Source organism: Wolffia australiana, chromosome 13 (genome assembly GCF_029677425.1).
Source record: "Wolffia australiana isolate 7733 chromosome 13, ASM2967742v1".
NCBI lineage: Eukaryota > Viridiplantae > Streptophyta > Magnoliopsida > Alismatales > Araceae > Wolffia > Wolffia australiana.
In genome coordinates this window covers 12,828,564-12,847,736 of record NC_135847.1, presented here as the reverse complement: position 1 = coordinate 12,847,736, position 19,173 = coordinate 12,828,564, and the positions used below count along the sequence as shown (strand labels likewise).

Sequence of the window (19,173 nt, the reverse complement as noted above, 5' to 3'; positions counted from 1 at the left end):
CGAATGATGAGTACTCAGGTGGTAGTCCTCTGAGAAATGTGTAGATTTTCGTGGGTTAGTTGACTGGATGCCCCACGATTTCAAGTGCTTCCACAATTGACCTGAAATGGTTTATATAATCTTCAATGGACATAGTACGTTTGCTAATGTTTGCGAATTGCCGGGTGAGATCGATTATTCGAGCCTGACTTCGACTTGCAAAGACGTTCTCCAGAGTTTCCCAGGCTTCAAGAGAGGATTTTGCTTTGACCACGGTTGGAAGAACTTGCAGAGAGACATTAGATTGGAGGAAACCAAGGACTTGTTGGTCAACCCTCCACCAGTTTTCGTAGTCAGGATTGGGTACTGTATTCCCCAACTGATCTGTAGTAAAGGCAGGAGGTGAAGTATTACTGATGATAAAACGGTCCAGACCATACCCATTTAGAAGGGGCTGAACAATATTTCTCCACAGTTGATAGTTGTTAGCCTCGAGCTTGATCACAATGGTTGTTCCAAGCGGAATAACGTCGGGCACCTGCCCGATTGTAGTCATGCTTGACGAGCTTGAAGCAAAAGGGATGGCGATTGAGGAGGCATGACGTTCTTCTCCCATCTTGAGATCGTCGTGCTCTGATACCATGAAAAGAATCTTCGACAAGAAGTAGAAAGAAGGAGACGAGAAGAGGAGAAGAGGAGAGAAAGATGGATGAGAAAGATGGATGAACCCTTGCACAGAATGAGGCTTTAGATCATTGTATTCTGCAAAACAATCTTGACAATGTGGGTTTATATTTATATTATAATATCGTAATGTAGATATAGTAAGTTTCCGTTTGATTATATAACCATTATAACAAATACAACGGTTATATATTTGAATAGGTCGAACGATCTCGACCGTTATAACTGCTGTGGGTGCACCGGATCTAGCCGTTTGATCGGTGCACCGGGCTTCTCTGTTACAACGGGAGATTCATTCTTGACCGTTATAATGAAGGCGGGAGCACCGATCCTGACCGTTGGATCATTCTCGTGCTCCCGACCGTTAGCTCTATTGAATCCTATCATGCTATGTTGAATCCTAACAACTATATTGAATCCTATACTATCTGTGATCTTATATTGAATCCTAGGCACTACTTTTCTAGCGAGTATACTTTATTTATTTCATTACTAGCTAATCTTCATTAGTCCCTACTCAGCAGGCCTTTGACTCGAGCGAGTTGACGCACTGGGTGCTGACTTCTTAACACTCTCCTCCCTCTCTCTCAGAGACTCTCTCTCTCCCCCTCTCTCTCAGAGACTCTCTCTCCTCCCTCTCTCTCTCAGAGACTCTCTCTCCTCCCTCTCTCTCAGAGAGTCTCTCGCTCCCCCCCTCTCTCTCAGAGACTCTCTCTCCTCTCTTTCTCTCCCTTCCTCTCTCTCAGAGCCTCTCGCTCTCCCCCCCCTCTCAGAGACTCTCTCTCTTCCCCCCCCCTCTCTGAGATTTTCTCTCTCTCCCCTCTCTCTCTCAGAGACTCTCTCTCTTCCCTCCCCCCCTCTCTGAGATTTTCTCTCTCTCCCCCTCTCTCTCAGAGACTCTCTCTTCCCTCCCCCCCTCTCTGAGATTTTCTCTCTCTCCCCCTCTCTCTAAGAGACTCTCTCTCTTCCCTCCCCCTCTCTGAGCTTTTCTCTCTCTCCCCTCTCTCTTCCCTCCCCTCTCTGAGATTTTCTCTCTCTCCCCTCTCTCTTCCCTCCCCTCTCTGAGATTCTCTCTCTCTCCCCTCTCTCCGAGACTCTCTCTCTTCCTTCCCCCTCTCTGAGATTCTCTCTCTCCCCTCTCTCTCCGAGACTCTCTCTCTTCCCCCTCTCTCTCAGAGACTCTCTCTTCCCTCCCCTCTCTGAGATTCTCTCTCTCTCCCCCTCTCTCAGAGACTCTCTCTTCCCTCCCCCTCTCTGAGATTCTCTCTCCCCCCCTCTCTCCGAGACTCTCTCTCTCGCCCTCTCTCAGTCTTTAAGAAATAGGGTTTACTGCCCAGTTAGAAATTTTCAACATTTTGTGCCCACCAATCACACAGGAAATTAAAGAGTCTTATCAACAAGCCCAGGGTATTTTATTTTCTCTTAAAAATTTACAGAAACAATTTTTATAAAACGCAAGCTGGATAATGTCCAGCGCACGCTGTACAATAAAAAATAAATGAAACCAAAAATCAACCCAGACAGAAATAACAAACAACAACACATTACTCAATTTCAAACGGTCCCGCTTTGTACGCATCCATGTCGAGTTCTCCTCTCTTCTTTGGAAAGTGCAAAAAAATAAACTTCCAAGAGTTTCATTTGTTCTCTGAAGAACGAAAAAAAAGTAACGGTAAATCAAGCTAGAAGGAAAATTTTTTTGAATAAGATAATAAGGAAAATATAATATATTACCGCATATTTATTTCCCCTTGCCGGACTTGAAATGGGGGTAAAGACCAAGGATGTGCTCTGGCATGAAGTCATGCCTTGTCAAGATTCCCACGATCGGCGGCCTCTGTAAATTTGAAGAAACATAATTTTATAAAAAAATAATTTGTTCTGAATTTTCACATGGAATCATAAAAGGGAGATTTTTCTGAAAAAATCAGCTTATTTTTCGAATTATAGAAACATGGGTTGGCCAGAAAAGAAGGGTAAATGTTGATGCTTCAGAAGTGTTTAGGGGAATCATTGTTGAGGTCAATGATGAGATAAAGGGGAGGCTTTTGAAAAATTAAAAGTCGATGAAGAGAGAGAGATAGAAAGATGGAGAGCTATAAAGAGAGAGATACAAAGCGAGAGAGAGTTATAAATAGAGAGGGAGAGAGAGAGAGAGAGGGGGGGGGGAGAAGAGAAGATAAGAGAGTAGAAGAAGGGAGCTTACCCCGGGGTCTTGGGGACGACGCAGAACGAGATAGAAGACGATAAACGATAAGCCGTAGAGAAAAGACGAAAACGATAAAACGTACTAACGTTGAGAAAAGACGAAAACGACAAAACGAGATAGAGAGATAAAAAACAAACAGAAAGAGTTAGAAACAGAGACAAAGAGAGATAAACAGAGAGACAGATATAGAGAGGTATAAACAGATAGAGACAGATAAAGAGCGAGAGAGAGAGAGTTAGAAATACAGATACAGAGAGATAAATAGAGAGACAGTTACAAATACAGAGAGAGATAAATAGATGGACAGATAGAGAGAGGTTTAGAAATACAGAGAAAGAGAGATAAATAGAGAGACAGATGGAGAAAAAGAGAGTTAGAAATACAGAGAAAGAGAAATAGAGAGACAGATAGACAGAGGTATACACAGAGAGACAGATAAAGAGAAAGAGAGAGTTAGAAACAGAGAGAAAGAGATAAATAGAAAGACAGATACAAAGGTATAAACAGAGAGAGACAGATAGAGAGAGGTATACGCAGAGAGAGACAGATAAAGAGAGAGAGAGAGAGAGAGAGAGAGAGAGAGCGAGTTAGAAACAGGGAGAAAGAGATAAGTAGAAAGATAAAGAGGTATAAACAGAGAAAGACAGAGAGCAAGAGATAAGTAGAAAGACAGATAGAGAGGTATAAACAGAGAGAGACAGATACAGAGAGGTATACACAGAGAGAGACAGATAAAGAGAGAGAGAAAGAGAGCGAGTTAGAAACAGGGAGAAAGAGAAAAGTAGAAAGACAGATAGAGAGGTATAAACAGAGAGAGACAGATACAGAGAGGTATACACAGAGAGAGACAGATAAAGAGAGAGAGAGAGAGAGAGAGAGAGCGAGTTAGAAACAGGGAGAAAGAGATAAGTAGAAAGATAAAGAGGTATAAACAGAGAGAGACAGATAAAGAGAGAGAGAGAAAGTTAGAAACAGGGAGAAAGAGATAAGTAGAAAGACAGATAGAGAGGTATAAACAGAGAGAGACAGATAGAGAGAGAGAGAGAGAGAGAGTTAGAAACAGAGAGAAAGAGATAAGTAGAAAGACAGATAGAGAGGTATAAACAGAGAGAGACCGATAGAGAGAGGTATACACAGAGAGAGACAGATAAAGAGAGAGAGAGTTAGAAACAGGGAGAAAGAGATAAGTAGAAAGATAAAGAGGTATAAACAGAGAGAGACAGATAAAGAGAGAGAGAGAAAGTTAGAAACAGGGAGAAAGAGATAAGTAGAAAGACAGATAGAGAGGTATAAACAGAGAGAGACAGATAGAGAGAGGTATACACAGAGAGAGAAGAAGAGGGAGGGAGCTCACCCCGGGGGTCTTGGGGACGACGCAGAGATGGCGGAGGCCGAGCTCGCGGAACAGCAGCGCGGCCTTGGCCAGCGACATGGTCTCCACCACCGTATATGGCGACGTATTCGTAATCGGATGCAAATCCACGTACATGTCCATCTCCTCCTCGGACAGCTCCACCTCCTCCACCTTCGCCCCCTTCCCAGACCCGGCCTTGGCAAAATCAAACGCCCCAAACCCCTCCATCCCCCCCCTCCCCGCCACCCTCTCCTTGGTAAACCTCCCCTTGTTCTTCAGCAACACCACCAGATGAGACCGCAGAACCACCCCGCAGAGCTCTGGCAATGGCGTCAACGGCGGCTCGTCCACCACCGGGAAGGCGTTGTGCCCTGTAAACCGCAGCGCTTCGACGACAGAACGAACCTGTTCGACGCCGGTGACAAGTCATGATCATAATTGAGTTTGGGATTGATCAGATCATGGGTTGTCTGGATACCAAACATGAAGATTTCATCACTGCCATCCTAATTGCCGGAGAGTGAGGATGAAGATGACAATGTCATGATATTCAATATCATTCTATGGCAGAAAAATGACGAAGACGATGACAAGTCATGATCGTAATTGAGTTTGGGATTTGATCAGATCATGGGTTGTCTGGATACCAACCATGAAGATCCCATCATCGCCATCCTAATTGCAGGAGAGTGAGGATGGAGAGGACAATGTCATTCTATGCCAGACAAATGACGAAGACGATGACGACGTATCATCATAATTGACGAGAGAACGAACCTGTTCGACGCCGGAGAAGGAGACGAGCGGGCCGGAGACGACGTCGCCGGCGACGAGATGACGCATGTAGGGCTGGGCGTGGGCTTCGAGGAAGGGGAGGCCCTTCATGTGGACGATCTGGTCGTAGACGCCGCGGTTGACGGAGTCGGCGACGGTCTTGGAGACGAGGAGGACGAGCATGACGAGGGGGAGCATGAGGAGGTCGTTGGTGAGCTCGAGGAGGATGACGCAGACGGAGACCGTCATCCGCATGGTGCCGCCGAGGAAGGCGGCGGAGCCGAGGAGGGCGAAGAGGCCGGCGTCGAGGGCGGAGAGGGGGCCGAGGAGGGCGAAGGCGACGCGGCCGAAGGAGGCGCCGGCGAGGATGACGGGAATGAAGAGGCCGGACGGGACGGCGATGCCGTAGGTCAGGAGGCCGAGGAGGTAGACGGAGGGGAAGAAGGTGAGGAGGGAGGGGAGGCGGAAGGAGGAGGAGGAGGGGCTGAAGAGGTGGCGGATGGCGTCGTCGTTGGTCGTGAGGAAGAGGGTGGCGAGGTCGTTGTACTGACCGGGCGGGCAGTGGAAGCTCTTGAATTTCCCGGAGATGCCGGTGCTCGGGCAGCGGTCTTCGTGGCCGTCCGGGCAAGGGCTGCAGGGGGCCAGCCAGGGGAGGCCGTAGGCGCAGCAGGAGGTCAGCAGGGAGATGCCCATCGTCAGCAGGATCTTGAACGGCGCTCCTTTCCTGTTGTTTATTCATTCCCTCCACAATTCAAATTCAATTCAATCCATATTCAATCCAATTGAATCGGAGGAGGAGGGTTATCGTTGGAGGAGAGATGGGTTGGCTTAAAGTTGCTGTCTTTCCATCTGGGTATGTTGGTTTTTCTCTCCGGAGAAGATGAAGATGATGGGGTTTTGGGGAAGGATGGTTGAGGGTTTTTGTTTCTAGATGGGGTGTCTTGAAGTTGCGGTCTTTCAATCTGGGTATGTTGGTTTTTCTATCCAGAGAAGATAAAGATGATGGGATTTTAGGGAAGGATGGTTGAGGTTTTGGGGAGAAGGTTTTTTTGTTTCTATATGGGGTGTCTTGAAGTTGCCGTCTTTCCATCTGGGTATGTTGGTTTTTATCTCTAGAGAAGATGAAAAGATGATGGGGTTTTGGGGAAGAATGGTGGTTGAGGCCTTGAGGGTTTTGTTTGTAGATGGGGTGTCTTGAAGTTGCCGTCTTTCCATCTGGGTATGTTGGTTTTTCTCTCCAGAGGAGATAAAGATGATGGGGTTGTGGGGAAGGATGGTTGAGGGTTTTTGTTTGTAGATGGGGTGTCTTGAAGTTGCGGTCTTTCCGTCTGTAGTTCTGGACTTGGGTTAGAATAAACAAGAGGGTTCGCATGAGGAAGAGAGAAGAAGAGGCTTCGAGTTCCCCATCTGGATTGGGGTTTTTCTCTCTCTTGACAAAGGGTTTTAAGGTCTGGCAAAGATGTTTGAAGTTTCGGCGCGAAGGTTATTATTTCTAGACTTGGGTTTGTATAAAGGAGAAGAAGAGACAACAGAGTTTCCCGTCTGAGTCGGGGTTTCTCACTCTAGACTTGAGTTCTGAAAACTACAGAGGCTTTGCGTCTCCGACAGAAATTCTAATTTGTCGACTCTGGAGTCGGGGGAAATTTAGAGTTCCCGCCATAATTTTCCCTTCTGGGTTGGCTTTCTCTCTCAAGATTTAGGTTCTGGAAACTGCAGAGGGCGTCAGATGAAGAAAAAGAAGAGGTTTTCCATCCCTGTCAGAAATTTCCAGTCGGGGTCAGAGTTTCTCTCTCAAGATTTTCTTAGGTTCTGGAAACAGCAGATGGCGTCAGGGGAAGGAAAAAAAGAGGTTTTCTTTTTCTGTCAGAAATTTCCTGTCAGGGTCAGGGCTACTCTCTTTAGATTTAGGTTCTGGAAACTTCAGAGGGCCTCAGGGAAAGAAAAAGAAGAGGTTTTGTTTTTCCGTTCAAAATTTCCTATCTGGTTCTGGAAAGTAGATGACGCATATCTCTAGAGAATTTCTTCATCTGGGTCAGAGTTTATCCTTCTCTAAAATAGAAATGGAGTTTCTCCATCTAGATTTTGGCTTACGGAAAGTAGAGAGGGAGAGAAGGGCGTACTCGTTGATGATGCTGTACATGCGGAGGACCTTGTCCACGAGGAAGTTGAAGAGAGCCCCGAGCAAGCCACCGGTGAGGCCGAGCACCAATACGATGAGAAGATCTGGCGTGCTGTATGTGATCACCCTTGAACTGATATCGAACATGATCAACCCACCTTTGCCAAAAAGCCCACATTTCCCGCTCTCGCAGTACCCAATCAGAGTTCTCAGCACCACCGCCACCACCGCCGTGGTGAAGAACGTCCTCCACAACAGCGCGCTCCTCCACCTGCCATCAAACAATCATTCGTCATCGTCATCCCAAAATGCGGCAGGATGACGACAGAGATGACGTTTTCCTCTTCATCATCGTCCCCTTAGAAATGATGAAAAGATCTTCTCAGCCGTGTCATCTAGCGAGAGAGAAAGGGCTGCTAAAATGACCATGAAGATTTCATCATTGTCATCCTAATTGCAGGATGAAGATGACAGTTTGATTGTCTTCAATGTCATCCTGGGCTAGAGGAATGACGAAGACGATGAAGAGTCTTGATCATAATTGAGCTTGGGATTGATCAGATCATGGGTCGTCTGGATAACAACCTTTTGAAGATTTCGTCATCGTCATCCAAATGCAGGCCAGTCACGATGAAGATGACAATGTCATTATCTTCAATGTCATTCTATGGAAGACAAATGACGAAGACGATGACAAGTCATGATCATAATTGAGCTTGGGATTGATCAGATAAATGGGGTGTCTGGATACCAACCTTGAAGATTCGTCATCGTCAACCTAATGCAGACCAGTGACGATGAAGATGACAATGTCATTATCTTCAATGTCATTCTATGGAAGTCAAATGACTAAGATGATGACCAAGTCATGATCATAATTGAGCTTGGGATTGATCAGATCATGGGTCGTCTGGATACCAACCTTGAAGATTTCATCTTCTTCATCCAAATGCTGGCCAGTGACGATGAAGATGACAATGTCATTATCTTCGGTGTCATTCTATGGCAGGCGAATGACGAAGATGATGACAAGTCATGATCATAATTGAGTTTGGAACTGATCAGATCATGGGTTGTCTGGATACCAACCATGAAGATTTCATGATTGCCATCCTAATTGCAGGAAATTAACGATGAAGATGACACTGTCATGATCTTCAATGTCATTCCATGGCAGACAAATGACGACGTATCATCATAATTGGGCTCGGGTTGATCTGATCAAGGGTCGTCTGGATACAAACCATGAAGCTGCTTCTTCCAGGGCAAAGAGGACGCCGCCGACAGGGGCTCGGAAGGCGGCGGCAACGCCGGCGGCGGCGCCACATGTGATCAAGTCCCTTCTGTCTCGATCGTTTTTGAAGTATCTGAGCCCAGTCCATGTTAAATGATACTTGCGCGATCCGCCTTGCCCAAGCAATGAAGCGATGCATGCCCCAGTATGAACCATGGGGCCTTCCTTGCCAAGCACAAATCCCGCAGCCACACCAAATATTGAACCAAAGATCTACATCAAGTGAAGAAATGTCAATCCATTTAATTTGTTAACTCACTGCTTATTTCCTTATTTCTTTCTTGCTTGTTCGATTAATAAATTGAATTATTACCTTAACAAAGAGCGTGCTCGGAGCCAGAATGGAATGAGCATCAACTCCGTTGAGGTAAGCCTTCACTTCTGGAATTCCTGATCCGGCGGCTGCTGGAGCAAGATAAGCACAGAGAGCAGCTGCAGAGGCAGCGAGGACAACGTTGCAACCCGCAAACACCAGAAACCCCATGTAATACCTGTAGAGGATCGCAAAATCACAAAAAAATACAAGATTCAAGATTAGTGGAACAATCGAGGAACACATGAGCAGAAAAAAATATATTAAGATATCGGTTATTTTTTCTTTTCTCAAATATGATATAGTGTCATGATCTGTTACCTGTTGACAATCATGAGATTGCTCGTCAGCAGGAGTTTGAATCCAGCGATGTTTTCGACTGCCAGATTGTTGAAGAACCCGACCAACCCAGTGGCCAAGCCGATCAAAAGAGCAAGCGTCCATTTAAGCACAATGTATTGATATATCTGCGCCTTCTTCCTCGATCTCCAATCCTGCTTGAACACATCGTTCTCTACAATCCTGGAGGCCGAAGAAAAATTTCAATCCTTTGTTCTAATGATGAGTCACAAATTTTAGGAAATTTTAATTTTCACTTACTCGTAATCGAGACTCTCTATTGGGCAGACATTGGCACCGACAATAGCAATCTGCGATGTGGTGTTCATCGTGCGCTTCCTCAGAAGGGGCTGTCTCAGTTCTGAACCGTTTCTCTCCAAACCTCCACCTTCGATCGTCGCAAAATCATGGCTCTCAATATCGTTCTCCATCCCCCGATCGTCCATGTCCCTCTCTCTTTCTCTGCCAATAAACCCTTCTGCTTCCTTCTGCAAGATCATGAAAATAAGGGTATCATAAACGAGAAAGAGAGGTAAATTGCAACTTGTAACGAGAGACAGGTCATCTTCATCGGGCCAAAAAAGGGGCCCAATCGAGAAGAAGAAGAAGACGGGCATCCAATTGAAAGCCACCACGACGGCGAGGACGCTCACATGGAGCAGGTTGGATGATGATGACAGATTATAGAAAAAAAAGGAAAGATACTTGGCGGAACAATCCAAGACTTTTCTCGATCTAGCGCGGAAGTTGGTACCGGTGCTGTCGTGTTGTCCGTGACGGAAAGGTAGGATGATCTGTCATCGGATCAGAACGAAAATCCGCGAAGAAACGCGAATAAACAACGGAAATCGATAAAATTTGAACCAAAAAACAGGAAATCAGACATGATCGGACGAAAAACGGATCGGAAATGAACGATTTTAAACTTTTTTAGATCAGAAAAACAAACCTCCGACGGAAATTCAAACTTTTTGGGCTTCCCCAAACAATCCTTTCTTCCCTTTTTTCTCCAATCTCGATCTTCCCTTTCGTTTTTTTCTCTCTATATATATACACACGCTCTCTCTTTCTCGTTCTATGGACGATCGGGCGGTCCAGGATTCAGAGAGGACACGTGGCAAGATCCTACGGGTAGTATTCAACCGGAAAAGCGGGTACACTCAGGATGGCGGTTGGTGGGCCCGGCTTTGAACGATAATGTTTTAAAAAAGAGTCCTGAAGAAAGACGGTTTCTCAAGGACATTAAATCAAGTGTATTCTCTTGAATAGTCCAATTTACAAGATTAAATGTTTTCAAACTTTAGTATTTTACCAAATATTATTCATAGAAGTTGTGGAAATTCCAAATCGGGTGGTCGGTTCAGGTTATTATTTAATTGTATTTGTGGATAAATATGGTTTGAAATAATTGAATCATCCAAAATTGGGCTACTCTGGAGAGGGGGATGGTTGGTTCTAGTGTTTATTTAATTATAATCGTATCTCAAATCTATGGAAGAACCTTCCTAAACTGTTAAAAATTACAGAACTACCGACATAACCTAGCAATCTTTTCAAGATTTGATGTTGTCATTGACATGGCCCTTCTGGAGGATTCTTATTTTGGTTCCACTCTAAATTGCTATTGTCTTGTCCGGAACCTCAAACCAAGCTTCTGTTTGCGTTAAAAATGCAAAATTACTGCCATGCCCTCTGTTGGTGTTCGTGGCTAAGATGTGACATAAGAGGGGTGGTTTTAGTCTCGAAAAAGTTCACTAACTATAAAGTGGGAAATTCATTTGTTGACAACATTACTACATATGGAATTTATTAATTTGGGTAGATTCAGTGGTTTTTATACATGTGGGGCTTGTTTCGTACTCATGTCTAGGCATATCCTGATCATAGTTAAAAAAATATTCAAATGTTTGTGCCCTATGACCCAAAACCATTCAATAACATAGAAAATATATAGATATAAGGAAAAAGAAAGAATATCTGACATCCTCAACCCCTGAAGCCATCCGCAGAATGACTTATCTAGCTCTTCTTCAGATCTTTCCCCCCATCTCACTCCACGATTTTATATCTACTTAATCACTTTAATGTAGATAATGTTGAAATGATGGATGATTAAGATACTCAATAAAAATCAGTCATGTATATATTTTAAAAATTCAACAAATTTCAGTCAATAGATATCCCAGCTATTCAAAGAAGTGATTCCACTAAAAATATTCAGATCGTTATCATAAGTAAATATTCAAATATCAATATCCATCAAGGAACTTGAAATAAAGAAAAAATAATATTAGAAATACAAATAAATTAGTGAATAGTTTACTATTTTTAAGTATCTCATTTATTCTCTTATTTCTCTTAGCCCAATTCTCATGTTTTACATTTGTGTCTAAATTATGTTTCATGCTTGCCTTCTTTGCATCAAAAACTGTTATCCACATCTTTCTATATTTTTTTGTATTTCAAACTCACATTGTGGTTACTTTCTATCTAATTATTTCTTCATCCTCTTCCTTTTTTCCTTCACCCATTCTTGTACCTCTATTTTTCTTTAATTAAGTTTATTTTGCACCAATCATTTTATCCCTTTTATATCTTATTCAATTTTAGTGATTTCTCAAATATAAATGTTATTTATTATTATAATTAGTTTTTATGTTTCAATTTCCTTTTCCAACCATCTCATTATAATCTTTGTGATATCATGCATTTCTAAAACTGTAATATGATCATGTTTACGCATTTATTTGCATAAAATCACTTATATTTTCATGTTGTCAAGTTTAATATGATAAAATTTATTTTTAAGACGATATTCTGAATTTTATTCATTTTTATGTACTTTTTGGGGATTTTTCCAACAATAGATTCTAAAAGAATATAATCTTTGAAACAGAGTATTATTTTTCTGGAATTTGTCGACATTAAAATTGGAAAATACGATTTTTCTAAGTCAAAAAATATATTTTTTTGTATTTTTTGGGATTGAATTTTATTTAATATGAATTTTAAGAGATTTTAGCCTTTAGTTTATCTCGCTGCCACGTGTCACCGTCTGATTCTTCAAATGATGACGAGTCATAGCAATCGTTGATGATTGGCGGCAGCCAATCATTAACTTAGTTAATGATTGGTGACAGCCAATCATTTAGCCAAGCAATCATTGCTTCGCGATTCGTGAAGCAACTATTACATTTATTTATGACGCATTGAATTTTAAAATTCTCTGGCACAGGGCACCCTGAACCAATAAAAAATAGGCATTTTTTTCGCAATGAATACACGCGGTGACCAAGTTACAAAATGACATAAAAGTGCTTTCTCCGTTTCTCTTTCACTTCTAACAGAGAGTGATGTGGGCACACGACGAGGCACCATGTGTACACATGGCCCACTCATGTACACGTGGCGTGCTCGTATCCACTGCTGAAGGAAGAAAAAATAGAACAGAAAAGACAGGGTGACGTGGTGTGCGCTGACACGCTGCCACGTTAGCCTCCAGAAAGAATGATTCATTCTTGTTTTCTTTTTTGCTTTTTGTCCTTTTGCATGTAAACGTAGCGACTCCGAAAAGCGCACGTGCAGAAGGGGAGGAGATGCAGAATCTCAAGTGGTGTGAGTGTTTAACTTAAACAGAAAACGAGGAAGCATCAGCGACACTAACGAGGAGAGAAAGAAATCGAGGGCTAAGATTGGCTCAACTTCAAACATCCATAACATTTGATCTACAACTCTTATTGAGCTGAAATTTTCAGCACTACTTCATCTTCCACTTCTCTTTCCATCCATGCCCTCTAATCTATAAATAGAGTCCTGGATCACTGTGCAATTTATTTTGAATTTTCTTCCTTCTTGGGTGGGCTGATTGAAAGATAGTGAGCTTTGAGATCCATCAAGTGTGTTATTGGTGTCCTGGGTGTGTGGGGAGAAGCATTGGAGAAGACAGGGAGCTTACCGACACTCTTAAACCTCTGTGATCCTGGCGAAACGTAAGGATCTAAGATAAGTGTCTTCGCCTTAAGTTCTTTCTTTTCCTGACATCATAGTTAGCTTAATTAGGGTTCATCCTCATCTTCTTACTTGCATTTTACTTCTTTATATCCTCTTTTCTTGTATTGCCTTTCTATGCTCTCCATCACACCATTCTGCATTCAACCACTACCATTGTTCACACACCCGACCACCATCGTGTCCTTCACATTATCTAACTCAACCCCATATTGCTTCGCATAATTCACGTTCACTTTTTTCTTTTACTCAAGATATAACTTACATCCTTTTACTCAAGATCACTAGCTCACACACTCTACTCTCATCTTCATCTCTTTTCGCGTTGATCACCACTATACTAAGAAATTAATTTCTTAACCATCGTTCCTTGTGGAGACGATCCGTACTCATCACTAACTAAATATTCTTAAATATGATTAAATATATTTTTATTGAATAATCTCAATTACCATGACGAATTATAACCCCTAAATTTGAGATTATCAATTGGCGCCATTGCTGATGAACAGTAGCCATTAAGGATTTTATTTCTTTTATTTAGGTATTTTCTCTCTATCACTAATCATGACTAAAGCAGTGCAATCAGTTACATGAGACACGCGAAGACACGGAGAAAAGGTACAAGTCTCATCTTAAAAACTCTTTAATTTTTTACAATTTTAAGGATATATCTCATCATGAACGGAAGACGATCGCTAAAACAAAATGAGAATGAAAGTGAAGGAGATAGAGGAGAGGATTCAAATAATCAAAATGATGACCATGAGGATTTTGTTATAAATGAAGGCAATAGAAGGCGTAGATTAAACGAATATTCTGCTCTTTTAGTAAAAGAGCCACTCACTAAGATTAATGCACCTATAAATGAGGGCTCAAATTTGAAAATTGATCACCATATGATTCAATCACTCTCTAACATTCATGGTTTATCTCAAGAAGAGCCTTATAAAAATTTGGAAGCATAATCTTTGATTTGTCAAACATTTCACATCCATAATGATATGAATGAGGTTGTCAATGTGATTATTTCCGTTCAGTCTTAGAGATAAAGCTAGAAGCTGGTTAACATCTCTATCTCTGAATTTGGATTCATGGAAAGAAAATGGAAATCAATTTTTAAGATAATTCTACTCAGTTTGAAAGAAAAATTCATATCGATGAGTGATAAGCGAATTTTGTCAAGTGCCAGATGAATCCTTAGGTAAAGCATGGGAAAGGTTAAAAGAGTTAACCCAAAAATGTCCAAACCACGGGATAGAAGATTAGAAAATATGTATTTTATGCAGGATTACGAGATCAAGACAGAAAGATGATTGACGCCACCAGTGGAGGTACATTTATGCATAAATATTTAGACAAAGCACTCAAAATTTTAGAAACACTAGTAGAAAATGATGATTATTATGCTGCTCTTAATCATAATGGGAGAAGTGCAAATTCTAAGAGTGGAGGGATGATTGACTTGAGTGTCATTGAACTTGATATGCAAATTGAACTAGTAAAAGCTCTTTCCGATCTAACTACACACATTGATAGTTTAAAATATCCTAATTCTTCTCATCCTTCTCAAATGGATACTTCACTTTGCCATTATTGCTCTAGTGCTGATCATGTAGAAGTTGATTGTACAATGCATGAGTAAATCAGGGCTACTGATTGGCCAAAAGCATTATATGATAAATTTAAAAATTGGGAATTAGAATCGATCTTTTTAGAGTTACAATTAGTAAATGGTTCTACTAGACAGCCCTATGGATTATTGGAAGTTGTTGTTATCAAAATAGAACAATTATATTTCCCTGTTGATTTCATTATTGTCGATATGAAGGTGGAAAATGATATTAAAGATGCTCCGATCATTTTAGGTAGACCCTTCTTGGCCACAACTAGGGAAAACATGGATTGGGAAAAGGGAATAGTAGAAACGAAACAGTAAACCGCATGTGTGGACACCGGGCAAGGAGTATGAAGCAGATCGATGCAGAATGCGGTGCAGGCAGTGGCTCCGTGCAATGAACGTGCGGGCAATGACTGTGCGTAGTGGTAGTGTGGATGAGCCTCCATGCGGTGGCTGCGCGGGTGGTGGATCTGTGGAGTGGCCACGCAGGAAAGAGCTGTGCACGGTGGCTGCGCGAGCTGCAGTTGCACACGGTGGTCGCATGGGCAACACACCCTCGTGGCGATGACGTCAACGCACCATCTTCGGTCACGCCGCCACTGTCATCCGAGATGCCTCGCATCATGACACGTCGTCAACGCCAAATCCAAAACTACCCTTTGACGCGACACGATAACACGTCATCTACTTTATTTTATTTCTCATATTTTCTCTTTCCTCCTAGGCCTATATGTAGGCCAATGTTGCAAGAAACATTTGGTGAATATATTTTCAAGAATTGAAGTTTTCTTTCCTCTTGGAAGATTTGCCCTATCCTCCCCATCCCATTCCGGTCACCGCCACCACTGATCGCCGCCGTGCCCTACGCCTTCGACTGCCGCCCCGTGCCCTAGGCCGTCGCCCTGCCCCTGGCCGCCTGCGTCCCTAGGCCGCTACCCTACGCTCATGCTGCCCACCGCCTAGGCCCGCTGCCCACGCAAGTCATCGCCCTCGTAGGCCCACTCGTGCAGGCGGCCGACCGCGCAGGCCTGCTTGCGCACAGGTCGCTGCCCACGCAGACCGTAGCTCACGGAGGCCCGCTTATGCAGGCGCCCGCCCACGCAGGCAGCCTGCCCGCACAGGCCTCCACCTGCCCGCGCATAGGCCGTCGCTCGCGTAGGCAGCCCGCCAACACGCAGGCCGCTGCCCACGCAAGCCACCGCCCCCGCAGACCGCCCGCGCGCACAACCACCTCACACCCACACGATCCCTACAATTAGCATCTCGGCTTTAGATCCTTCATCCGTGACACCTTGTCAAAGTGCACATCAATTGTCCTGCCAACGACGCGTCGAGAATTTCCCGCAGCCTCTTCATGTACTATCTAGTGCAGAGGTACTTCTACACTATTTGGTGTTCGTGTTCTTCTTCCAGTGCTCTTCGAGTGTTCATCCACCGCCGTCGGATTTGATTGGATTTTGAATCTTCAAGCGACAAGTTGAATAGGTCTTTGAATATTCTAGCAATCGCCATTCGGATTTATTGAACGTGTTGCTTTGTTTTCACAGCGGTGGTTGTAAGACAGTACTCCCGCCCTTGACAAGGAAAGGGGCTGCACCATCATTATTTTCACCGGATTTTTGGTCGTGTGTTATCCCATCCCTCCCCTAGTCATCCTAGTATCTGGTTCCCATTGTCACCCTGTCCCCAGCTCCTCTAGCCTCCCTACATCACCCCGTCATCCCCTAGTCATCATGCATCAAATTGGTATCAAAGCCCAACCTGTGTCACCTACCTACTCCACAGTCGTAGATGTCATTCATTCATCATCACGTCTTGCATGCATCTGCGTTCAGGCAAACGCGTCTCCGATAAACCTAAAAAATAATGTGTAAATACGTCGTTGATTTTGCGTTTAGATTTATAAATACCCTTAATCACTAAATACAGTGTATAGAGCACGCAAGGGGTCGAACCACAGGGAGGCAGCAAGCAAGAACTTTTATCTAATATTTAATGAATTAATTCAAGGATGAATTAATTTTGAAATTAATAAACCTTGATTATACCTTATGAGGTTTTTAATTGATGAAAATTAAGTAAAAACTTAATTTTCATTTTAAATATTTGTTATCAAAAAGCTCAAGATAGTGTAATTTTAATTATAATATCAGATTAATTCGGATTATTAATTTCCCAATTATTATAAAATGTTAAGACAATTTTTATGAATTGAAATTGGGAATTTAATAATCAAGAAAGGGATTTTGAAATTGGACTTCAAGATGGATGAATTTTTTGATAAAATTTTATATTTTAGGTTTTTATGTATTGAATTAAATTTCTAAATAATCAATTTTTAAATCTAGAGAGAGAAATTAGACAAATTAACCTAGAGAGAGAAAGTGAAGAATTTGGGAAAAGGTGAAATTCGACCCTAATTTAAAATTTTAAAAATGCAGAATTGTTCCAAATCTAATTAAAAATAAATATTTAGAATTAGATCTCGAATGAGACTCAAAATGCAATGCTAATTTCATTCAAAAAAACTTCTAGGGCATGTACATTTCGCCCATGCCAAGGTGCTTTAGAATCTCTCAAGAAGAAGTTCAAAATACAAATCAGAAATTTACAACTTTGAATGCAGAATCAAGTTCTATCAACTTCCAAAGTAACTCATGTGTCCTTCCTGGCCAAATCCTTGGGGAGAGCCTCAAAAAGTAAATTTCACCCTTTTCCAGACCTCTATTTAAAGATCCGACCATTTGGATTGTAGAGGGAGAAAAGACAAACATGCTCTCAAAATTTCTGCCCAATCGGACGTCTAGATCTCAAGATATCAAGGTTTTACTGAGGATTAATCCTAGCCGTTGGATTAATTTATCTCTCCTCCAAGAAGCTAGGAAATGGCATTTTCCGATTGGTTGCCGAAATTTTTCTCATTTCCCCCCTTCTCAGATCACATTCTGACACGTCGTCATCCGCATCCGAAGCGTGCAATCATTGGAGAAATGATTCCTGTGTTTAAATGGCTAGAAAATTGCCACGTCACCCTGTCAGCGCCGTTTTTAAAAAATAATTAAAAAAGGTACAACGATGAGCTTACCGCTATTTTATAATATTCGCTGATCAATTGCCGCGTGCATTTAATGCACGCAGAAAATTGACGGGTGTATTGCAGTGGCCATCTTTTTATTAAATTCACGTGGAATTGATTACCGCGTGCATTTAATTCACGCGGCTACTCGATCCCGCATACGAGGAATATATATATATATATATAATTGCGGATTCGATTCTTGTGTGCATTTAATGCACGCAGTTATCGATTCTCCAGTCATTGATTATACGAAATAAAAGACAAATTTACCTTTTTTTTACTTTTCTTGCCAACAGCGCCATTCGCTTCTTTGTAGCTAATGATTGCTCATTATGGCATCGCATATTGCGATGCCTTAATGAGCTAATAATGCTCTTCTTATTTATATATAAAAAATGCATCCACTGATTCGCCCGAATTTCAGGTGAATAACGTGGATGCCACGTGATATATTTATAAATATATTATAAAATGCCAAATAAATAGAATATGTATTATTTAAATAATCATTTCTTGGCTATAGAATGATCAGAAAATTATATAAAAATATGTGAAAATTTCTAAAAAAAACAGGAAAGCCCTTACTGACATTTAGCCATGTATTTAAGGCCCTGTTACAAATATTTCTTTAATGAAATGAGGTTAAATACCACGTAAAAAATTATATAAATTAGAAATAATAGTGAAATCAAAGTGTAAGTCATTTATCTTCATGTTAATATGATAACATGCAAATATGGTCATTAAAACACATGAATATGATGTCAAATTCATCAATTAATCCGGTTAATTTGCAAGTTATCAGTCTCTGCTCCAATGAATGAACCATCCCTAGATAGTCATGAGATTTTTGTTCCTAGCCATGATTCGTCTCCACCCGCTCTACCATCCTCCTCACGTGGGGATGTCGACCTCATGTTAGACACTGTTCAGAATGGTTTTCATGACGTCAACACACGATTAACCAACATGGACAATCGTCTAACCAATTCTATCAATGCGGTTAGTAAGCGAACTTACCAATTAGAAAATCGAGGTCGTGATAGGCATCGCCGTGATTGCAAAGACCCGTACCCGCCTGAACCTAGACCTCGGGAACACGATAGAAATCATCACAAACCCGATGATCCCTATCGACCCGAGAATAGATTCGGGGGTCGTAATCAGAATCATCACAAGCGAGACGATCTGATTCCTCCTGAGGCTAGAACACCGGGCTACGATAGCAATCGTCGAGACGATTTCTATCCACCTAACATAGAACCCTGGGCCGTGAGAGGAATCATCCTCCACAAAACGATCCTTATCCGCCTACGGATAGAAACCCGTACAAGATGGAAATCGTCCTCCCCGAGACGATTACTAACTACCGGAGGAGAGGATCCCAGATCGTGATAGGA

At 42.2% G+C, this 19,173-nt stretch overlaps 1 protein-coding gene across 1 annotated transcript; it reads right to left on the bottom strand.

Moving 5' to 3' along the window:
• Positions 1-2,053: 2,053 nt before the first annotated feature.
• Positions 2,054-10,085, bottom strand: CLC-C (chloride channel C). Its single transcript, XM_078584687.1, has 10 exons — positions 10,015-10,085; positions 9,327-9,553; positions 9,048-9,248; positions 8,727-8,904; positions 8,364-8,626; positions 7,121-7,390; positions 5,004-5,724; positions 4,227-4,631; positions 2,398-2,500; positions 2,054-2,311 (listed from the first exon to the last, which is right to left on the bottom strand). The coding sequence occupies exons 2-9, from the start codon at positions 9,509-9,511 to the stop codon at positions 2,405-2,407; spliced, it is 2,319 nt and encodes a 772-aa protein (XP_078440813.1). The 5' UTR covers positions 9,512-9,553; positions 10,015-10,085; the 3' UTR covers positions 2,054-2,311; positions 2,398-2,404.
• Positions 10,086-19,173: the final 9,088 nt, after the last annotated feature.